At 49.2% G+C, this 23,165-nt stretch overlaps 8 protein-coding genes across 8 annotated transcripts; 5 read left to right on the forward strand and 3 right to left on the reverse strand.

Moving 5' to 3' along the window:
- Nucleotides 1–939: 939 nt before the first annotated feature.
- N7447_002742 (adenosylmethionine decarboxylase SPE2) lies at nt 940–2,464 on the forward strand (the record flags this gene model as incomplete). Its single annotated transcript, XM_057227017.1, has 2 exons — nt 940–2,371; nt 2,451–2,464. 2 exons carry the CDS (start codon nt 940–942, stop codon nt 2,462–2,464), a joined length of 1,446 nt encoding a protein of 481 aa, XP_057091033.1.
- Nucleotides 2,465–3,253: 789 nt separating this feature from the next.
- N7447_002743 (transcription initiation factor TFIID subunit 11 family protein) lies at nt 3,254–4,504 on the forward strand (the record flags this gene model as incomplete). Its single annotated transcript, XM_057227018.1, has 2 exons — nt 3,254–3,759; nt 3,820–4,504. 2 exons carry the CDS (start codon nt 3,254–3,256, stop codon nt 4,502–4,504), a joined length of 1,191 nt encoding a protein of 396 aa, XP_057091034.1.
- Nucleotides 4,505–5,554: 1,050 nt separating this feature from the next.
- N7447_002744 (acyltransferase family protein) lies at nt 5,555–7,110 on the forward strand (the record flags this gene model as incomplete). The annotated part of the gene is made up of 3 exons (XM_057227019.1): nt 5,555–5,677; nt 5,732–6,359; nt 6,440–7,110. The coding sequence occupies 3 exons, from the start codon at nt 5,555–5,557 to the stop codon at nt 7,108–7,110; spliced, it is 1,422 nt and encodes a 473-aa protein (XP_057091035.1).
- Nucleotides 7,111–7,454: 344 nt separating this feature from the next.
- Nucleotides 7,455–9,069, reverse strand: N7447_002745 (membrane insertase OXA1; the record flags this gene model as incomplete). Its single annotated transcript, XM_057227020.1, has 3 exons — nt 7,455–8,138; nt 8,184–8,921; nt 8,980–9,069. 3 exons carry the CDS (start codon nt 9,067–9,069, stop codon nt 7,455–7,457), a joined length of 1,512 nt encoding a protein of 503 aa, XP_057091036.1.
- A 384-nt stretch (nt 9,070–9,453) lies between these two features.
- N7447_002746 (TOM13-domain-containing protein) lies at nt 9,454–9,912 on the reverse strand (the record flags this gene model as incomplete). The annotated part of the gene is made up of 2 exons (XM_057227021.1): nt 9,454–9,564; nt 9,631–9,912. 2 exons carry the CDS (start codon nt 9,910–9,912, stop codon nt 9,454–9,456), a joined length of 393 nt encoding a protein of 130 aa, XP_057091037.1.
- Nucleotides 9,913–10,758: 846 nt separating this feature from the next.
- N7447_002747 (MFS transporter) lies at nt 10,759–12,468 on the reverse strand (the record flags this gene model as incomplete). The annotated part of the gene is made up of 2 exons (XM_057227022.1): nt 10,759–11,960; nt 12,015–12,468. The coding sequence occupies 2 exons, from the start codon at nt 12,466–12,468 to the stop codon at nt 10,759–10,761; spliced, it is 1,656 nt and encodes a 551-aa protein (XP_057091038.1).
- Nucleotides 12,469–14,894: 2,426 nt separating this feature from the next.
- On the forward strand, nt 14,895–15,839 carry N7447_002748 (uncharacterized protein; the record flags this gene model as incomplete). The annotated part of the gene is made up of 1 exon (XM_057227023.1): nt 14,895–15,839. One exon carries the CDS (start codon nt 14,895–14,897, stop codon nt 15,837–15,839), a length of 945 nt encoding a protein of 314 aa, XP_057091039.1.
- A 3,051-nt stretch (nt 15,840–18,890) lies between these two features.
- Nucleotides 18,891–22,973, forward strand: N7447_002749 (phosphoribosylformylglycinamidine synthase; the record flags this gene model as incomplete). The annotated part of the gene is made up of 1 exon (XM_057227024.1): nt 18,891–22,973. One exon carries the CDS (start codon nt 18,891–18,893, stop codon nt 22,971–22,973), a length of 4,083 nt encoding a protein of 1,360 aa, XP_057091040.1.
- Between the last annotated feature and the right edge of the window lie 192 nt (nt 22,974–23,165).

Raw genomic sequence — 23,165 nt, forward strand, 5'->3', positions numbered from 1 at the left:
TGTCACCCAGATTTTGATCCGTTTTTCTTTTTGCCCCACCCTATCGCGGGCCCACAGAGAAAATCACTCACCAACCGAACTAGCAGCAAACATTTTGCACTTTCCCCCACTCTCGAGGTCACCAAGGCCACAAAAACTGCGTCAATATTTTTCTGAGAGATTCCTTGTTCTCTCTCTCCGAGTAATCTCTGATCTCGGGCACCTATTGGGCTTCTGAGTGAGACTGTCCTACAAAACCCCGCCGATGTTCACCATTGTAGCCCTCCGCTACCTCATGCTGATCTAAGCCGAACTTGTCTTCGCCTTCCATGAGCCCAACTGATCTTCTACGATTCTTGTCCAAGCCCGCGAAGTAAGTGTGATTTGATTCTTCCCTTTCTATCTTTGAAGAACCCGCCAAAAGCTATCATTGCCATTGGATCGGGATATCATGCTTAATGCCATGAACTCAAACACAACAAGATAATTTTTATTTATCTTCTCTCGTAGCACTGTTTCTAACCATCATACTGCTCTAGGCCTCGATAACACGACTCCCGTCGTCACCATCTCCCACGTCTTTCAATTCCCCCCTTTTTTTATCCAAAGCAGAATTCTCGTCTGCTAGACCCGATACTTTGACGGGTATCGGTATCTTCCAGAACGAGGGTATCGACTGCTAGTCACCATTTCTCTTACGATCTACTTCTTGTCCTTCGCCTTCCGGCCTCCTTAGCAGCCCTTCGGTCTGTTTGGAGATTCTATCCGCCTGGTCTGACCAGTTAAAGTTTTATTTCAGGGCCTTCTCTTCTCAGACGGGCATCGCCCCCTTGTTCGTCTGGGTAAGTAGACAGTGCTTCTACAGCCTATCTTAATCGAAGTCCATAGGGCGGTCCGACGTCACTGTTTCTGCTTCGTTTAAAACACACAAGTACAACAGCTCAAGCTACATCAGTCATCATGGTTTACGTCGGTATTCCTACGAACTACACGGCCTCGCCGTCCTCATTCGCGGGGACGCCGTCTCTGACAATCAACTATGAGGCCACTCAGGATCTCGACTCGAGCAATGCTTTCGAAGGTCCTGAGAAGCTTCTCGAGGTGTGGTTTGCGCCGTCTGCCGCCGAACTAGGCGCCGCAGGCCCCGAAGGCCTTAAGAAAGTGCCGGGAGAAATCTGGAAGGATATGTTGGACCTGGTCAATTGCCAGGTGCTTTCCGTTGTCTCCTCTGATGAGATGGACGCCTACCTTCTGTCGGAGTCTAGCATGTTTGTTTGGCCGCACAAGTTGATTCTCAAAACGTGCGGAACTACCACTTTGCTTTCGGGTCTCCCACGCATCTTGGAAATTGCCGCCTTGTTTGCAGGATTCACACGCGCCACGGCTCCTCCATCCCGGGGTATCGCAGTGGCTGCGGCTCCTTACCGAGTCTTCTACAGTCGGAAGAACTTCCTGTTCCCTGACCGCCAGCGTGGCCCTCACCGCAGCTGGCGCGATGAGGTGCGATCCATGGATAAGTTGTTCGTCAACGGCAGCGCCTACATGATCGGGAAGATGAATGGAGAACATTGGTATCTCTACCTTACCGAGCCTGGCACCATGCTCACCCCACCGGCAAGCCCTAAAGAGGAGGTCGACTTCCACCAGACCGAAACTAAGGTCCTCAACTTCCCTGATGCCAACCCGCGCACTAACTGTGATGAGCACGATGAGACCCTCGAGGTTTTGATGACCGACCTTGACGAGGAAAATGCGAAGCAGTTCTACCTCGAAAACGCCACTGCTGTGGCCGAGAAGCGTCATCGTAACTCGGAGAAAGACGATGGTACTGATCACCTCGACGTCTTCAACAACACCTCCGATATGGATGAGGAGACTGGTGGCATCCTGCCGCCGGAGCTTACCACCGAGGGTCATGCTCTGGGAACTGTCGTCTCTGAGTCATGCGGCCTGTCCGACGTGTACGCCAAGAGCAAGTTTCCGGATGCTCGCATCGATGCATACCTCTTCACTCCATGTGGCTTCTCTGCCAATGGTGTTGTGCCGGCTCCTGATGGCAAATCCCGGACCCACTACTTCACCGTGCATGTCACACCGGAGCCTCAGTGTTCGTACGCATCTTTTGAGACCAACGTCCCGCACTCTCAGAACGGCAAGGCTACCGCCGACATCATCCAGCAGGTTGTTGCGATCTTCAAGCCTGGCCGTTTCAGCATCACCTTGTTCGAGACCAAACCCGTGTCGGATGAGCTTGACGAGGCAAATGGGCAGCAGGATGTGGCCTACGCCCAGCGCCAGGCTGTTCGCCGTAGCAACAAGATGGAGCATGTCGAAGGCTACCGTCGTGTCGACCGCATCGTCCATGACCTGAACGGTTATGATCTTGTGTTCCGTTACTACGAACGCAATGACTGGAAAGGGGGGCGCCGCGAATTGGAGAGCAGGGATTCTAAAGTGACTTGGTTCTTTAGCCATCCGCCACTGAACTGTTCTCCTCGCGGTCGCGACCTTTCTATCCGTTTGGGTTTTTGTCAACTTTGCATTCATTTTTGCACAGTCTTTTGTTTTGTTCATTCTTTTTTCGTGTCAATCTTGTTTCCTTACATAGTGCACAGCATCGCATGTTTAAGCTGAGCGACTCATTCTTTCCCCTTCCATCCCAGTGGTTCCTTCGAGGAATCTCAAACCATAGGTATATCGAGCTTCGATTTTCCTCGGGATTTCGTCGTTCTGTCACTCCTTATATCACACATCATACCTGGTTTTGAGAAATCATCTGCGGAGTCAATCAAAGCATGTCAGATCACAATTATCATTCTCTGCATGATATTACCTTCAGTGTAGAGTGTAAATTCTAGGGTTTCCAAACGCGTACAGTGTCCAATGTACATAGGCAGGGCTATAATTCGCCCAAGATAGAAGGCGGTGAGATGCGTCCTTATCTCGTGTCTCAACCAAATTGCTGCCAAACGATTATAACCAACTACTTTCACCAAACCCCGCCGCAAACTCATATCGCTCTCTATAGTCCTTGAGGGATGTTTACTATCACTTGAAAGTAACATAAATTGGAATTTGAAGTTGATCCCCACCTTCCTCGCCCGGCGCAACGGCGCAGCGCGAAATCCTCGGCCCTCGACAGAGCTTCAGCTTGCGCTCATACTCTATAGAGTAGATTGAGCTTCATCGCAGCCGACTATTTGGAACACGAGTTTATCAAACCATTAAACGCGCAATACACTCCACCCCTATCTATCCGCTACAACTTCTCAAAATGTCGTCACCACCACCATACCAATCATCATCCAATCCCCTCAAACGACCCTCCATCTCCACCGCCGCCTCAATGCCGGTTGGCAAGAAGCAGCGCATGCACCCACTCCGTCAGACTTCATTCCCGACCGGCATCGATGTTGGAGATCGCAGCTTCGGTGGTACTAGTGACGCCGGGAGCGTGACGGGCAGTTTTACAGGGAGCCTGGGCGGAGCAAGTGCAGACGGAATCTTCTCTGGTGCCGCACGCGGAAAGAAACGAGGACGCAAGAGCAAAGCGGAGAAGGAGCGGGAACGGGAGCGTGAGGATGCCCTCAGCGCCAGGGCGGGAGATTCTACACGATTTGGGTCAGTCGATAACGAGGGTTCGGTTCGAGGTGGTCCTTCTGGCGGTGGAGGTGGCGGCGGCGGTGATGATGCAGACGATTATGACGAGGACGATGAGGCAGAGCTATTTGGGCAACAAGAAGGAGCTACGGATACAGAGGCCGAGAAGAAGAACCTAGCGTACGTTTTCTCCTTTCGTTTTTTGTGATATTGGATGAAGCTAACATTGGTCTTGGACAGAATTCTGGTTGATGCGTTTAATCCTATGCAATCAGAGAGATATGATCTCTTCAAGCGAGCGAAACTACGCAAAGAAACTCTCCGCCGTATCGTCAATCATGCCCTCTCACAATCCGTCCCAGCCAGCGTGGTGACGACCGTCAACGGTTTCACCAAGGTCTTTGCCGGTGAAATGATCGAAATGGCGCGAACGGTCCAGGCCCAATGGGCCGAAGCACACGACCTTGCTGCGCGCGATGCGTTCGAGGCCGAAGAAGCCGCCGCCGAAGCCGCAGCCCAAGCGAAAGCCTCAGGTGTGACTGCAAATTCCAAACCGTCTACGCCAACCCCCGCAGGCACACCCGCCCCCGGTTCGACACCAGGATCTTTCAGCAACGGAATAAAAAAAGAACCACACGACTCTAACCGTACGCCCACACCCTCTATCCCTGCCCATCCGAACTCGACGTCCTCTCCTCACCCAACTCCCCCTCCGCTCCGCCCCAAGCGCGAGTTCCGTCTGCCACCAAACCCACACCGTGGCCAGCTTCTACCGTCACATCTGCGTGAAGCGGTACGACGGACAAAACGTAATGGCGAAGGTGGTGGAGTCGGTTACTCGGGATTGAGTCTGGAGAATCTGGGAGTTCGAGGCTCATTCACGTGGAACTCGGGAAGTGCAGGTGGTAGAAGGCTTTTCCGATAATAACTCAATACTCTTTCATTGCATACCGGCGTGCGGACTTTGTTTTACTTTACTTTTCATGTTCTAATACACTAGGGTCGGCGATCTGGGCTTTGTGGGGAAAATTGTTTCGACAGACTGGGTCTGTTTCGCTTTGATATATTATTCTCGTCCGCAACATACTATGTACTATCAACAGACTTGAAATATGTACCTTCATTGTGCCTCCATTCACCGTTCTCCTTGTAGATAGAACCTGGAACCGCAGTCTTAATTTAGAACACATGTAATCGCACATTCCACTAGATTTGACACCTCTAACCAGGAGGCTCTCGATCTTGACAGGGGTGAAGAATGCTATCATTGATAACGTATGCATGGACACCGTGTAGGCAAACACGATTCGCATTGGCTCCATAGTAGCCAATATCATAAAGCTGTGACTGGGGATGAATATGCACCATTCCCTGGTGGGTGCGATATGTATCGACTCGCCACTACTGTTTTCAAATCGATTCTGGTGGAACAGACATGTCAATGACGTTGGTCAGCTTTTTTTTTTTTTTACACTTCCATACTGGTGGTCTGGTTGAGTATATGGCATTTTCGGAATTAGGGCTTCAATGTGGTATAGGAATAGGACTAAAGATGGACTAGATGGCAACGATAGAAATTCAGATTTCGGTATCTAGGAACGGGAATGAGAGAGATCCTTCGACCAGAAAGCTAGAGCAGCAAGGGCGCTGCTACCTGAGTTTCCATTATTGGTTGCAAGTGAGACTATACCTTGTTCAGAGATGATGGCAAATCACAGTCGGAAGGCGCTTGCATTGCCCCGTCGACTCCCTTTTTCTTGGCAAGTTCCTTGGCAGCCCGTTTGTTGATATGATCGCCGGGGGGATGAGATACTATCCAAGTTTCTTAGACACCTCTGTTCTACATCTTTATTCTTTTTTATACCTTTACTATTCATTTTATATTTTTTTTTTCTCTGGAGCTCGTCAACGGGTTATCTATCTCGTATTATATGGCCTGGTTCTCAAAGATTTGCATCTGAGACCTTTGTTTATAATGCAATACCTTCAACCCTCCCATCTATACACCCAGTTACTAGATACATTACCCACATCATTGCCTTGGTCCTCGGAAAACTCGGTGAAAGGAGATCCTAAAAAGAGTGTTAAGTGGATTGATGTATGTATTTTTAGTCGCAGGGCGTGCATACAATCTAACGTATTGAACTTCTAGGGCCTTCGAGGAATCGCTTCATTCCTAGTAGTGCTAACTCATCTCTCCCGAGGCTGGGACTATGGTCTATTCTCACCACGCGATAGCGAAGACGCCAGCGCACGAATTCTCCAATGGCCCATCCTCCGCATCCCATGGCAAGGCCGTCTGGGTGTGACCATCTTCGCCTTCCTAACTGGCTACGTCTGTGCGCTAAAACCGCTCAAGCTATCGCGAGCAGGTGATACAACAGCCTCATATGAAACGATAACAAAGAGCGCCTTTCGCCGACCGCCACGACTGATCTTCCCCGCGACTATTGCTCTGATCATCTCGTGGACTGTCGCCCAATTTGGCGGGTTTATTGTGGCAAATAGATCTGATTGCCAGTGGTGTCGGTATGCCGCACCGGATTTGGAGGATTCTTTTTGGAAGGAACTTATTCGTCTGCCGATGAATTTCTTGTCTACTTGGACGACGGGATATATGGCATACGACGATCATCAGTGGGCGCTTCTGCCGCTGCTTTTGTCCTCCATGTTGGTTTATCTGGTGCTTTCTACGACCATGTTCGTCAAATTTCGGTATAGAGTTATGATCTATATTGGCATGTTGTTGTATTTCCACCAGGATGCGAGCAGGGATACAGGTGAGTGTTTCTAGTGGAAGAAAACAACATATGAGCTTTAGGCTACTGCTTGAGACAAAATTCTAATGTCGACGATATAGAAACCTTCCAAATGCAAGCCATCTTCGGCATGCTCCTCAGTGACTTTTCTTACAACACAGCCCTGAAAGACTGGATAGAAAACAACCCACGAGGCCGGAAGATGATCACCATCCCACTCACTATTGTTGCATTGTTCCTCGCTTCATACCCTGGTGAACACCCCGAATGGGCCGGCTGGTCGAATATGATGCTCAAGGCAAGCGAGTACATATTCCCACCAGGCGTCAACGTCGGGAAACGATACACCGCACTCGCAGTGGACATGATCATCCTGGCGATCTATTTCTCCCCTTCGGCCAAAGACTTCCTCTCCAGCAGACTCCTCCTCTGGTTCGGAAAGCAGAGTTTCGCGGTCTACCTCATCCATGGCACCATGCTGCGCGTCGTGCTTTGCTGGATGCTATATGGTATCAGCGGTCAGCCGTGGGTGGGTCCTGAGGCAGCGACTGACGACCAGCGCGACTGGTTGCCCATACGACCGCCGTGGGTCGTTGCTATTAGTATTCCGGTCTGGATCGGACTTGTGTATCTCGTTGCTGCGCTGTGGACGGCGTATGTCGATACTTTCTGTGCTTCTATGACTCAGAAGCTGGAGAAGGCTGTTTTTATTGAGGATGAGAAGACGCCGTTGCCTTTACCTGCTGTGTCTATTCCTATGCAGACGACTTGATCTTCTTTCGCTTGCTCTTACGTGCTACATGTTGATACAATAGAATCGTGTTAATTTGACCTGGGTTTTGCGGTGTTATCCAACTAGGGGACTTGGGGTTTTCTTTGACATGGCTGGTCCATGCTGGGTGTAAATATGACTTGTTTTTGATTTTCCCTGTTCTAGCTCTATGAGTTTTTATCCAATGCAATAACGAGATAAGTGATGCAATCTTCAATTCGAGAAGTGTACATAGCCAAATGGAGATTGTGGTCGAACCAAATTCTACTCTTCTAATCACAAAAAACAATGCAAATGCCACTGCCGCTGCGCCATATTTTACAGTTTGTATAAACACACACCGATCAAGCACGGCGAGAGCCACGTCGCCCGTTAGCTTTGCGAGCGGCCGTTTGGCTATTCTTCAAAGACTTGCTGGCCTTGGCCCTTTCGTTCTCCAGGGTTTGCATGTGCTCCCTGCGGCGAGCTTCGTTACGCTCTCTCCGCAGGAGCTCGTCCTCATCTTTCCGCTGTTGTTCGTATTCATCTGCGCGCTGCTTCCGGTCCTTGGCGAGACGTTGCTCGACTGTTTGAGTGCCCAGCGACTCTGAGACTGATTTAGTGAGACCAGAGCCGGCTGTCCCGAGTTTCTTGTACATGCGGTCAATGAAGCTGATCTTCACATCTTCTTGTACAGGCGACTCAACATGTTGCAGGCGTGCTTTCTCTGCGGCTTTCTCCTTCTCAAGGCGTTCCAGTAGATTGCGAAGGCCCTTGCTTTCGGTGTTTTGAGTGAGTGCAGAGTACTTCGGCCCATTGGATGGCTTCTTAGCGATCGACAGGTCCATCCACTTCCGGAAGGTCTCTGAGTTGATCATGTATGTTTGACCCAGGCCGAAAAGACCAGTTGCTACAAAGTAGAGCTGTAGGGCACTTGGCATGAATGCCATGAAGACAAAAGACATAACAGGGAAACCATATATGATGTACTTTCCTGCTTCTGTTTGCATCATGGGCATTGCGCCGGATTCACCACCTTTCTGTTGTCTCTAGTCAATATCGCAGTTATAGTAGACCACGTGAGGCAAACTTACCCTCAGAGATAGACACAGTGTGCCTGCAGCAATCATGGGCAAAATGTAGGTGGGATCAGCAATGGTCAGATCCTTAATCCACCCCGCTGTTTCCATAGCCATGGCCGGCACTGGCAACGAAGTCATTGCTCGCACGACTCGGAAGCATCCGAAACCAAGTGGGATTTGCAACATGGGAAGAAATGACTTCCATGTCTTAATGCCGAACTCTTGGTTGATCTGCTGGAGCTCAGCCCTTGCAAGCTGGGCCTCCGAGGTGTTCCCTGAGGTCGAGGCAGCGATCATTCTTTTCCGGAGGGGTTCACTCTTAGACTTGGCGTTGGTCATTCTTGCTGCGTTCTCGGATGCTCCAAGGACTGGCTTCAGCATTGCTACACGAGTCACAAGACCCACAGCCACGATACTAGCCCACCATGGCAAGCCGGTCCAGATGTGAGTGTGCTCGATCAGCCATTGCATCGTCGACGTGAAGCCCCATCCAAAGTCCAGCCCAAGCTCTTTAAGGTATCCAATTCTTTCCGGGATCGTGGTAATATCAGTTATGTTTACCGAGTTCTTCAATGAGCCATCAATAGCGAACTCGGGGAGTGTGGTCTCGGAGGAGGTGGAATTGAATCTGACTGCGGCAGGGCCGACAACAGCTGATGTCATGCGCCAGGGAGCACTTCCGGATAGTGCTGACTTCAATTGGCCCCGCTGGCTAGTGAACCGCATGCTTTGTGACCGCAAGGTGGACATCTGCAAAGCCAAGTCAATTTCGATGTTTCTGCAAGTCCGAGTCAACGGGAGAACAAACAGGTCGAGAAGACCGGGACATGACAGTCATTCTCTGGCGTGCAAACGCAGCGGCTGCGCCGGACCCTTTCAGGCCAACAGATCCCATCATTGTGGTTTGAGATAATTAGTGATGGGGTGATACACCAATGCGGTAAAGTTGTTCTCCTGCCTTTCGGCGCGACTTTTTCTGCCCGGGCGGTAAATATATCCCCGGATCACGGCTACGGGACAGGCACGGAGACCCGAAGATGGAAATATGGAAATATTCATAGACTTGGATATTCTAATATTGTAAAGCTGGTTGCAAAATATAAATCCTAATTCGCCAAACGCCCGCCACCCCCCTGATTCAACAGGTCTATGTACAGTCACTAAATTCAGGTGTGCACAGAAAGCCAGGTATCGATCCCAAATCACATATGCTTCGGTTTTGTCTCCCGCGTAAATGCAGTCATTCTCGAACAGATTAAACAGCACAAGAAATATCAATCACTTATTCCAGAGAAGCAGTATCCCTGAGTCCAGGACGCCTCCGCTCCGAAGGAAGCTCCCGCATTTCAACACCTGGGCCCACTGCATGTGAGCGGCGGTGGTTAGGGAAAATCTATATAATCAAGGGCAGAAAGTCAGTTATCAGGAACAATATAATCTCACGTAGTGTTCCGCATACCTTAGTATTAGACCATCCGAGTCGGAAAGCAGCCTCGTGTGCGAACAGCTCTCCAAAGCCTAGCATGAGACCATTGACGAAGGGAAGGAAGAGGTTGATGGCCGCACCGCGTACAAGACCCCAGACACTTGGCGGCTTGTAAAGCATCATGGGTGAGCTTTCAGTTGACTGGACCGAGGAGGACATCTCATGGTTCGCGGAGTAGTTCTCTGAGTCGGAGGGGACGGTCATGGTAGAGTCGTAGAGCTCGGCGGGCGAGAGAGAGGCAGCGTCGGAGGCCATTATTAGGATCTGAAAAGACCGAGTAGTTGTATTGTATCTTTAAATAGTTGAGTCGGAGTTGGTGCTGACCCTTGATCTCGAAAAAAAAACGGCAAAGCAAAAGAGGCTCCAGTTGATGTGATGGTCTCAATGAGCGGCATCAGGTGGATTATGTCAGCATGTTGTATGGCGGGCCTGCCCACAGGTGCAAGGCCGCGGTCCTCCAGGGGCGGTCACGGGTTCTGAGTTAATTCTGGGTTGGTTATGTATTCTGAATGGCGTCGTATTTAATCTAGGGAGAGAAAACAATTTAGGAATACCCAATTTACTTCCAAGTGCTTGACGCTGACATAGGGTTCGTGGTGGCGATAGCAAACCTTCCATAGATCGATCGATGACTGCTTACGCCCGAATATAGCAGTACTTCGGATTTTCAATATCCTTCAATGTTTCTTTTTATAAAGGAGAAATGGGATGAGCAGATATACAATATAGATGTCGGCCAAGTTCACCGTTATGCCATCTATCAAGACAAGATGTTTCCTACTTCCATTACCAACCTGCTTGTACCGTACGGTTTCTCTAATGTATAAGACCGTCCTAGTAGATCAAAACGACTTCGATCTGCTCATAAAAGTACGTATACTCATGATGTTATGTGCGTTAAGCAAATCTTGTATTAAAAACTATCATGTCAAAAATTCGACCAATTATATATGTAATGGATATCAAAAGACGCTGTGCAAATTTCATCCAAGCTTTTTTTCCACATCAATCATACCAGCAAATCATTCCCACAATGCTGCACAGAATGAAAAAAAAACTACCTCCTCTTTTTTAAAAATTCCCCGAGATCAAGTCAACAATTTATGCCTTGACAGCTTTCTCGGCTTTCTCCTCATCATCACTGAATGCGAATCTCGAGAAACGACGAATGGACTCTCCCTTGAAGTAGAACACATAGGGAATGGCGCAGCAAGCCAAGCCGATGAATGCCAGAAGCGAACTGGCCCACTGGTCGCCCAGACGTTCGTACATTTGCTCTGTGAACAGGACGGTACTGGCGCCCCAAATAGAACGAATAAAGGTCTTGGCTGCGAGAGCAGATGCTGCTTGATGCTGGTAGGTATCAACAAGGTAGTTGTTGGCAGAGTTATAGAGGAAGATAATGCCGAATCCAATAAGGAAACCTCCCATAGCCGGACCCATCCAGTGAATATTGGGGTAAGAGGTCCAGGCGAAGATGAAAAGACCAGAAGGAATGCACCAGCAAGCACCCATCATGGGAATCAGACGCTTTTCAGCTGGAGGCTTGCCCCCGCATGCTGCAGAGATCTTGAGGTAGTGCTTGTTGACAAAAGGAGCACAGCATGCGCTCATGATCACACCGATGGCCAGAGGGATAAACATGAGACCGGTGTTAGATGCGCTCCATCCTTTGCCGCCCTGGTAAACAATTGGGTAGGCAACAAAGAACATGTACAGCAAGCCATAGATGACGGACATGTAGAGAGAAATGAACAAGACGATGGGCTCGAGGAACAGAAGCTGGAAGGGGCGGAAAAGGAAGATCCGCAACTTCTCACCCATGGGACGAGAATCGAGCTCGGTTTCGGTGGTGTACATGGGGTCGTCCTCGGACTTTCGAAGTTTCTGGGCGCGCTTCTTGAGCAGAATCGGTGCGAATGTCTCAGGGACAGTGAAGGTAATCATGACCCAGGCGACAAAGGCCAGAATAAGCTGGATCCAGTAAAGCCAGCGCCAACCACAATTGTCAGCCAGGTAACCACCAGCAAGAGGGCCAATGGCGGGACCAATGAAAGGAGCAGCGCTGAATGCTGCCATCGGAACACCACGCTCCTCGGCCCTCCACAAATCAGCCAGAGTACCGCCGACTAGAGTCATGGGGGCACTGAAGGCGATTCCATCAATCAGACGGCAAACAATGAGAGTTCCAATGTTCTTGGAGACGGCACACGGGATGACGAAAATAACAGCGAGTGCAAGCGTCAGAGCGTAGACAGGTCGACGTCCGAAGATCTCTGACATTGGAGCAAAAACCATGGGTCCTAAAATAAGGTTAGAACTATACCAAGAACATCACACTTTCGTGAGTTACTTACCAACACCAAATCCAATAACAAAAACCGTAACAACAAGCAAGCTAACTTCACGGCCGATACCGAATTCCTCAATCGGTCCCTCAATGTCGGCAGTAATGACACTACTGCAAAAGGCGACGACAAAGCAAGTGAAGGCGACCACCATGGTACAGTACCACTTGAATGCCTTCGACCAGTTCTTGGGGTTCTCAGGATCGTCGATGGTGAAGGTCACCATCTTCCAATCTTCGATTTTGCCAGTAGCATTGGACTTGACCGGCTTGATGATTTCACCTGTTCTAGTCTCCGTGATGTATTCACGTAGATCGGCGGAATCAGTGACTTCGCGGACCGGTAGGTCGAGGTAATCATCGGGTTGTGCTTGTGCTTGTACATGGTTGTATTCGCCAGAGTCGATGGAGGCTGTCGGGCTAGTTGCGTTTGTGTGGGTCTGATCCGACCGAGGAGTCTCCATGTTGAGAGATGTCAGACTGGCGAGGGGGGTGTGGGGGTGGGACCCAGGAGAGAATGTATATGAAGTGTTGTAATTATATATGTAAAGTGTATTGGCGATGTGTGGTCACAAGTTTGAATGATTGTTTGGACCCCCTGGGGTGGCATTCTTTTATAACTCATCTCTAACAAAATTTGGTTCTGAATTTTCGACGAGTGGAGCATAGCAAAAAAAGGAATAAGGAACTATCCATGGATGTGAAATCATACCTTTTTTTGCCTACAAGGGGATTCTTTGATATCGGCCCGTACCCAGATTTGCCTGATATGGAATGGTGGCGCTAGCCAGATTAGGCAATATACTACGACGACCCTTTGGTTTCATCGCCTTGATTCCCGATGCATTTTCCTTTGAACTTTGACTATATTCTTCCGGTGAACCTAACTAGGTATAATACTAATGAAATTTGTAAGGGCACTTTAGGGGCTCTCTCCAGGGTCAGTCTTTTGAATTCGAGTAAGGAATATTATTGATGAGCAGCAACTGACTACTTGGTAGCCTAAGGACCTTCTTTCTTATACCTGCCTATCCTGTATCTTGTTCAAGGTATTTACCCGAATTCCAGCTTGGCATCACGCAAAAGCGGGTCTGCCTGTGACCACCCATGCGAAGCTCAATCAAGGAGATAGCTATATATGTAAGGCCGAGTTTGGAGAGGTCAAAGCATGGCGAGGGAGTTATAATATCTGACAAGATTGCAGTTTAGAATAGAGTAAACAGATCAAAGAAATCAAAGGTGTGTATCCGATAGTTGTATCTACCGGCGAAGAGATGATCTCGAAAACATTGAACTCTTTAGATCGGCTCAGGGGATATTATTGTTATGTAACATGGATATGTCCGCAACATACAGAGTCTGTTTCAGCTGACACGGCCCCTGGGCCGCAGTGGGGTCAATATCATTATCTTTGTGCTTTGCACCTCGACGCCTCTCAAGTCTGTATAGATCGGAACATATTACTCAATCCGGTATTTATGTGGATTTCCTTATTAGGAACCGAACTTCAGACGAGTCGGATCTCGATTCGTTGCCACCCCATTACTATATTGTTCTAGATTCTTGCAGACCTGGGCTTCTGAAACCACCAGTAGCATCTCCTACCGGCTGTGAGTCACGTTTAAATATTCAGCGGATATGTTTTGGGACCCAATGTGCATCTCTGGGGTTAGGTATCTTTTGTGTGTCGTCCAAATTAAATATACAAGCATTCAAATCCGACATCCCTTGCCACCACACAATTGGTGGGGATATGTGCCTCCAGATTTGTTTGGAATGTTTAATCATTATTGCCTAGAGACGGAGTATGTACTCCGTCCCTCTTGACGTGGGCTTACCCCTGTACCCGTAATCATAAAATGCTTGTTTTTTTTCTTTGCAATCTCGTGTACTTCAAACCACCTATGTACTTGATTTCCTCTGCCACTTCTTGGCTATCCATTTCCGTCTTAGTGCTCAGTCCTTGCCGCTTTTTGCTCACTGAGTAGTTCTTAGCTAGGAATAGAATCATCTTGATTCCTCCCAGTTGATTCCATAACACTATCCCCAAGCCGATCTCTACTTCTCTCCGCAATTCGGATCTACGCCTCCAGATCAGCCAGATTCAAGGAGCAACAGACCTCGTAGGGCCTATTGTCTCGCTTTTACTGGCTGTAGAAGCTCTCCACCAAGCTGTCGGCAACTCCAAACAACTTGAGCGTATCACCTCGTTGGACCACGCTGGGCTTGTTGATTTCCGTGCCCGCTTTGTCGAGGGAGACGCACGAGTTGTCCGGGCGATGCACGAAGGCTTAGGTCCCTCGCTTAACACCACTCGGGACACTATCGCATTTACCGAGGGACTGCTACTTGTCGACCACTGCATTAATACGCTGAAAGATGATGTACTGAAGTGGGAAGTTCAGATGATTGTAAATGTAATGCGGCCTATACCGTAAACACCTTTAAGAGGACCATTCATTGAGGACTTCTAGAGGGATTGAATTCGGTTTTCGACCCCCACTGGCGAGAGCGCCAGCAGTTTTTCGAGGGGGGCAGATATGAGGGCTTAGGTAGGTAGGCCTGATGGATGACTAAAGGAGGATCACTAATATCTTACTAAGCTCTGGGAGCCGATATACCTTATCTTACGTAGCTCCGACAGAGCAATATCATCATCTTGATTCCTCCGAGCAGATTCCATAACATATATTATCCAGTGTACAATATTACTAATGTGAAAAATCGAAGTTGTAATATTGGCCGTCACGTCATTAATACGCCGTGATCAAAACAATCATAGGCAAAGATATGACCGCCTTTCTCTTTTTACCAGTCGTGAGTGCTTGCCTATTTTACCTGCCTGCCATCTCACCTCCTTCTCACTTCCCACCCTACCTTCTCACCCACCATGGACTTCCTTCGATCCACCTCGGACGCCGCGTCCCAGTCTTTATCTTCTGAGCTCTCATATTCTGAGTTCTCGTCAATTGAATCTAAATCTGAGGATCCTCTTGCGCAACTGGCGAAGGAAGTGAAGCAGCAGCCATTCACCACCAACAAGAGCTTACGAAATTCCTTGGAACGCCGTCAACGAGCGCTTCAGCAAGACCAAACTCAGGATCAGTACCTCGTCTTCACGTCTGTCCCCCCGGCGCAATCTTCTAGACTGAGTGATGATGGGTCGCGAACAAGCAAGTACTGTCGATTCTTTTACAACGTAGAAACGGGAGTCTTGATCGCGAAAGTCATGCCGAACCCTGCACACGAACTTGCAATAAGATCATTTGATGAGCTGATTTCTGCCGAGCTGCGTACGATGAACGTCCATCGTGACGTAAGGCCTGTCGGCTCGACAACAGTTACGGTTGGAAATTGGAAAAAGGAGGCTGACTGCAGCTGGGCTCCGGCTTCGGCAATTGCAAGGCCGAGTTTTGTGGTAGAGGTAGGATTGTCTGAGTCTGCGCGACAACTTTCGCTTGATGCGTACGGTTGGCTTGTGACTTACTCCTCATCTGTGAAACTTGTGATTACGATCAACATCAACCGCAAGGATCCCGAGATCATCTTACACCGATGGGAACTTGTTCCCCGAGGATATGGCGTCCTTACAAGGTCATCCCTTTCAGCGTGTCGTACTGCATTCCTTAAATTATCTCGAACGAATAACACAACATCTGTTACCGGAGAGTCCTACATGAATGGCACAACTACGACTACTACACAGCTAGATCTACCCTTCGACAAGATTGTTGGCCGTCCTCCTCACCAGCCCCTAGAGAGAGACTTCGTGATACCCGGGCAAGAGCTGAGAACTTTTGCCGAGGATATCTGGAGTGCGCAGAGTTTCCTATAAGTCGTCTCGAGTCTATCATGTTCGTTGGCCACCAAGCGGCAGACCTCATGGAAGACGATGTTCTACTCACGAAGGATGTGTTGATTCGAAAGATTTCTGGGGAGGTGCGAGACTGCTCGAGACTCAAGCCAGGGGTCTCACATAATATCCGGCCTGGATTGCTGATGTCTTACGTTTATGATGATCATGATGACTGTTCTGTTTGTAACGTTACTTAACTATCGTGGGCCTCTGTATAATAACATTGCTGCTTTGTCTGGCCCATCTTTCTCCCTTCCTTTATTTTTCTCTCCAACCCTGTTGTTTTGGTTAAGAATGTACTTTATCAATCAAAATGTATTGCTTTCAAGCTGCGAATAGTGTGAGGGCTGAGGCCTGATGGATGACTAAAGGAGGATCACTAATATCTTACTAAGCTCTAGGAGCCGACCTCGGATGTACCTTATCTTACGTAGCTCCGACGGAGTAGGTAATGTGATCATCTTGATTCCTCCCAGCAGCATCTAATCACAATCACTAAGCGCTCATTAGACCTCACGTCTTTATCACGTGATGTAGCTGAGCAGCTCACTAAGTCTGAGCCCGGACTGAAATTTACTCAGTGAGCCTGACTCTAAGCGCCCTCGTAAAAGCGGCGGCAGATAAGATAGGAAAGCCCCATCCGGCAGAGGAAAAATGGTACGTATAGCTACCTATGTATAAAGTGTAACATCTGAATTGCAAATGCTAGGTATCATCCGACTATCTGGTGTATCTTGTTATGTTGAGAATTATTGTCAACAAAATGAGAGCAAAAGAATGTGCAAGAGCCTCCAGCATGTATAGCACCCGCAACAAGCCTTTGAATTATAGAGTACATATCTATACTTCCTCCATTAGTATGTACATTGGGCATACCGATTGTGGACTGGCCGCCTGGTGGATCGGCATATTATGCAAGCCCTACAAAGCTCCCATATCTTTAAATTCTGTGCTCCTCCCATTTGACCTTCGCTGAGAACTTACATCGATACCACAAGAATGAAATTCAAATCCTCTTATTATCGTGCTAGCTCGAATGTGGAAGATACTAACTTGTTCTTAAGCTAAGTTCTAGAAGCTTTACCAAGGTCTAGCTCGGCAGAAACAACTTGAAACTTAAGAGACCAAATATGTCTCTCTAAAGTTATTGTCTGCTGACACCTCTATTGAATATAAGGAGCTTTGAAATTGCAGGAGATACCTGTGTCAAGGTGAACAACGAATGAGGTGAATTTGTTATTCAGCTTCTCGACCGTTTTATAATTAAGGGGCTCAGCGGCCGGCATTTGTGCGTTGTAACCACTGTAGCTGAAGGTAGCTTAAAGAAAATTAAGTTGTCTGCAACTTATTAGAGTGAGCTCAAATTATCGCTCTTCAAGTTGCAGAAACTTTGGGGTATCTTCAGGTCTTCAGCGTTGCAAATGGGGTCTTCGTCTTGTTCAGGTGTCCGTGGGCAATACCCAGCTTTGAAGCATATTTTTGCATATCTAATTCACTGCTCACAGACCAAATCATCTTCATTGAGTTCACAACTGCGTTTCATGAACATACTGCTCAGATTTTCACTCAAGCTTCATTCACATTGACGAGATACTTTTAAACAGCTCGCTTACAAGATGATTATGACCAAGATGAAAATCCCAGATTGTACATGCAAAAGTCACCTGCATGTTTTATGGGTTTTCCGCCTTTTCCTGCCGTCTACCTAGCTGTAAAATTGAGCAAGGGGAGGATTACCAAAAAGTCTACTAAAAATACATCACGAGGCCGCATAAGTATCCTTGTCTACTTAACCCAGAAACTCCGTGGCTCAAAGTTTAGGAGAGTAACGGAAGGGTTCAGTCATGGGCGGGAAGGGTGAGCTGAAGGCCCTGTAGATGACATCTGAAGTTATCTAGTCTTTCAGTACATAAAAATGTCAGTGTTTCCTACGTATAGCTGATGATTGACGGTCAAATTGTACATTCAAATTGTATATTTCTAGCCCTTTGCTGTCCTAAGCTTGAAGGTGTTCTGCTATTGCTGGGTAGTATAAGAATTAATCAAACTAAGCCTAAGCACCAAGCAGGATGTTATAAGGAATATTCTAAGGTTGATATATATGAAACCATGCTACAGTGACTGGACATAAGTAATTGCACCCCTTGGCCCCACCGCCTTCACCATCAATACCGCCTTCTTAAAGCGCATACTGTCTATGAATAAAACCACTCTAAAATAGCACGCGAGATGGCTTCTTTGCGACTCAAATGTTGCATTCTTCATTTACTAGATCTATATGACTAGTCTTTTAAGTATATGCAATATTAATTAAGGTGATTATAGTAAATGGGAGGTTTTTTCCGGCAGAATATTTACGTAATATAAGGTATATGGGGCGGGGTGCAATTACTTATGTCCTTGTACCTCTCGTGTCTAGATATGTAGGTTTCTCCACTCTTTTTTTTTGGAGGTAATGTATGGGTACAATTTTTTTCTCTCCCTTGCTCTTAAGTAGATTAGAGGTTACCTATACCATAGGTTTTCACAAGCCAAAAAAATTCCGTTGTTAGGGTGATTCTTTGTACTCATTATTGTACTGAGATTCCCCGGGCCGATGTTCCTGTTGACTCAGTCTCCCTCAGCCCCACACGTTCCGGAGCAAAGCCCTCCATTTAATTCTCCTTTCAATACTGTCAAATGATATGAGAGAGCCTAGTAATTGTCAGATTTTATATTTTGACATGTTCTCATGAAGATAGATCAATGAATAGATGATTATATAAGAAAATGAGACTGAAGAATTTGTTGTAAAACTCTAAATCAGCTATCGGCACATGACCCAGCAAGATAAGCCGCAATGGGCTTAGGGCGGGGGAAACTCATTTCTCTTACAAAAAAAAAGGCGATAGAGTCATCGCCGGCCTCTTCTAGCGATCTTCTCAAGTCTACTTGAGAGAGGCACTCGAGCCACCTTCAATACCAGGAGAATCACTTCCGGTCTCCTGTGTCATACCTGACTAATTGGGAGAATCCCCAATTTGCTTCACGATGACTTCTACCGATACCTATCTGGCCATCCCAGGCTCTGTTGCCTTTTCCCACTCCCGGGGTCATGCTATTGCTACCAGCATTGGTGTCAAGGACGTCCGAGCTCAGTGGGTCCACTATGTGCATACCACCCAGCCCTTGGACGAGCCCCAGCGTGCGGTACTCGAACAATTGCTTCAGTACGGCGATATCACAGACATCCCTCCTACCTTCGAATCCACCGACGGTCAATTCGATACCTTCTACATTTACCCACGAACCGGTACCGTCTCACCATGGAGCTCCCAGGCAACAGGCATTGCGCACGTCTGTGGCCTGCAGAAGTACGTTAAGCGCATTGAACGGGGTATGAAGATCTCATGTCTTCGTAACGGTGCGGAGGACTACAAGCCGGAGTACATGGATACGCTTCATGATCGGATGACTCAGATCATTGGCAAGGATGAGCCCGAGTTGAGCCTCATGTTCTCCGAGCACACTCCCCAACCCCTCAAGACCATCTCCCTCCAGGGCGGTACCAAATCCCCCAAAGAGATCCTCCAAGAGGCAAATACCGAACTCGGTTTGGCTCTTGATGATTCGGAAATTGATTATCTGGCTGAGGCCTACGGTCCGAATGGCGCAATTGCCCGTGACCCCACTGATGTCGAGCTCTTCATGTTCGCTCAGGTCAACTCGGAGCATTGCCGACACAAGCAGTTCAATGCCTCTTGGGTGATTGATGGCAAACCCATGCCAAATAGTCTGTTTGCCATGATCCGCAACACACACAAGAAGCATCCCGAGCACACCATCAGTGCCTACAGTGACAATGCTGCCGTGCTGGAGGGCCCCGAGGCCGCGTTCTGGGCCCCCGATCCAACCACCGGACAGTGGATGCACACCAAGGAAGTTGTGCACTTCCTGGCCAAGGTTGAAACCCACAACCACCCCACTGCCGTTTCACCTTACCCCGGTGCGGCTACGGGATCCGGCGGAGAGATCCGTGATGAGGGTGCCGTCGGTCGTGGCTCGCGCCCCAAGGCCGGTCTCGCCGGCTACTGTGTGTCAGACCTTTTGATTCCTGGTTTGAGACAGCCATGGGAGCTCGATGTCGGCAAGCCAAACCACATCGCCAGCAGCTTGGATATCATGTTGGAGGCGCCCATTGGTAGCGCTGCTTTCAACAACGAGTTTGGCCGCCCCTGCATTGGTGGATATTTCCGCACTTTGCTCACCGAGATTGACGTTGGTAACGGTGAAAAGGAAGTGCGCGGATACCATAAGCCCATCATGATCGCTGGTGGTGTTGGAACCGTTCGCCCCCAACACGCTATCAAGCACCCAGATGTTGTCAAGCCCGGTGCTTTCCTTGTAGTGCTTGGTGGACCCGCTATGCTGATTGGCCTGGGAGGAGGTGCTGCCTCCAGTATCGCTTCTGGTGAGGGATCCGCTGAGCTCGATTTTGCCAGTGTTCAGAGAGGCAATGCCGAAGTTCAACGGAGAGCTCAAGAGGTTATCAACGCCTGTGTGGCCATGGGAGACAACAACCCCATCAAGTTCATCCACGATGTTGGTGCCGGTGGCCTGTCCAACGCCCTTCCTGAGCTGATTCATGATTCGGGCTTGGGAGCTACCTTTGAGCTTCGTGAAATCGATAACACCGACCGTGGCATGAGCCCCATGCAAATCTGGTGCTGTGAAGCCCAAGAGCGGTACGTCATGGCTGTTGGCGAGGAGAGCATGAACAAGTTCACTGCTATTGCTCAGCGTGAGCGCTGTGGTTTCTCTGTTGTCGGTCGTGGCGGCGGTTCATCCGAGGAGGAAAAAAGACTCATTCTCCTTGACCGAGAGTCCAAGGAGTACCCGGCCCCCATTGACCTTCCTTTGTCTGTCCTTTTCGGAAAGACTCCTCGCATGACCCGAACTGTCGATTCGCGCAAGCTGAAACTCCCCACTGTGGACTCTAGCCTCAGCAAGTATCTTCCCTCTCTCACCTCGAAGACTGAGATTGTTGATGAGGCTATCAAGAGAGTATTGTCTCTGCCTGCAGTTGGCTCCAAGTCTTTCCTGATCACCATCGGCGATCGCACTGTCGGCGGCCTAACCGCCCGTGACCAGATGGTTGGCAAGTGGCAGACACCCGTGTCGGATGTCTCTGTTACTGCCACTTCCTTGGCCCAGGGTATGAAGACCGGCGAAGCTTTCGCAATGGGTGAAAAGCCTACCTTGGCTCTCATCTCCTCGGCTTCGTCTGCTCGTATGGCTGTTGCCGAGTCGCTCATGAACCTGGCTGCTTCTGATCTTGTGGATCGTCTCAGCCACGTGAAGCTGTCTGCCAACTGGATGTCTGCCGGTAGCCACCCTGGCGAGGGCGCTGCTATCTACGAAGCCGTGGAGGCTGTTGGTCTGGACCTTTGCCCTAAGCTTGGCATCAGCATTCCCGTCGGCAAGGACTCTATGTCCATGAAGATGAAGTGGAAGGATGAGGCATCAAATGAGGCCAAGGAGGTTACTGCTCCCATGTCTTGCGTCATCTCTGCCTTTGCACCTGTTGGTGATTTCACCAAGACGTGGACCCCGGCTCTTCGCAGCTTCGAAGAAGTCGGGGAGACCGTTCTCATGTTTGTGGACCTTTCGTTTGGTCGCAAAACGCTTGGTGGATCGGCTCTTGCTCAGGTCTTCAACGAAGTTGGTTCCGAGTGCCCTGACATTCGCGACGTCGATCTCTTCCGTGACTTCTTCGATGCTACACAGCAACTTCAGGAAGCCGGAATTGTTTTGGCTTACCACGATCGCTCCGACGGTGGTCTTCTAACTACCCTTGTTGAAATGATGTTCGCCGGTCGCTGCGGTGTTGAGATCATGCTCGATAACATCTGTCCCTCTTTCGACACCAAGGATCTCATTGAATGCCTCTTCACCGAAGAGCTTGGTGCCGTCTTCCAGGTCCGCAAGGAGCACGAGATTCAGTTCCGCTCAGCCTTCGCCACTTGCGGTCCTCCACCTGGTCTGATCCACAAGATTGGACGTGTCTCTCAACAGCCCAAGCAGAACCTTGCTATTTACCACAAGGCCTCGTTGATTTACCGCAACACCCGCTCCAGCCTCCAGCAGACCTGGGCCAAGACCTCCTACCACATGCAGAAGATCCGTGACAACGCGGACTGTGCGGAGCAGGAGTATGCCAACATCCTTGACGACGCCAACCCCGGTCTCTCTTGGAACCCTACCTTCGACCCCAAGGACAAGGGCTTGCCCATGATGACTAGCCTTTCCCAATACTCCCCCTTCGCCAACAAGCCCCGCGTTGCCATCCTTCGTGAGCAGGGTGTCAACAGTCAAGCTGAAATGGCCTTTGCCTTCAACACCGCCGGTTTCTCTGCCGTCGATGTCCACATGACCGATATTCTTTCCGGCCGAGTCTCCCTCTCCAGCTTTGCCGGTCTCGCCGCCTGCGGTGGTTTCTCTTACGGTGACGTCTTGGGTGCCGGTCAGGGCTGGGCCAAGTCCGTTCTACTGCACGAGAACACCCGCAAGGAGTTCCAGGACTTCTTCGAGCGCCCGGATACCTTCGCCCTGGGTGTCTGCAACGGCTGCCAGTTCCTGTCTCGTATCAAGGATTTGATTCCCGGTGCAGGCTACTGGCCCAGCTTCGAGCGCAACACCAGCGAGCAGTACGAAGGCCGTGTCTGCATGGCCCGCATCTCCGACCCTGACCCATCCCGCCCCAGCGTCTTCTTCCACGGTATGGATGGCACTTCGCTCCCTATTGCCGTTGCTCATGGTGAGGGCCGTGCCTCCTTCGCTGGCTCCCAGGGCGTCTCGGCTGCCGACTTCGTTCGCGAGGGTCTTGCCCCCGTCCGATTCGTCGACAATGCCTCCCTGAAGCCCACCATGAAGTACCCCTTCAACCCTAACGGCAGTCCCGAGGGTATTGCCGGTGTGCGCAGCCCCGACGGCCGTGTCCTTGCCATCATGCCTCACCCTGAGCGTACCGTCATGAACGGTATTGCCAGTTGGTTGCCTCCGAACGCCGAGTCCTGGGGCGATATTGGTCCTTGGGGACGGGTCTTCTACAGCGCTAGACGCTGGGTTGGTTAGAATGTTTAGTTCTTATTTACGAAGCCTTTTTAACCGTTTTCTTTTTCCTATTTATTCTGAGTTCTTATCCATATATTCTCTATTGGAGTCAAAAAAAAAAAGAACCGAAATGATTTCTCAAATCAGTATATATCAAAATTGATCAATAATATTTCCATCCAAATCCACAATTTTATGTCTAAAGAATATGTA

The sequence above is a fragment of the Penicillium robsamsonii genome, assembly GCF_028829455.1.
Source record: "Penicillium robsamsonii strain IBT 29466 chromosome Unknown utg000001l_segment0_segment0, whole genome shotgun sequence".
NCBI classification, from domain to species: domain Eukaryota; kingdom Fungi; phylum Ascomycota; class Eurotiomycetes; order Eurotiales; family Aspergillaceae; genus Penicillium; species Penicillium robsamsonii.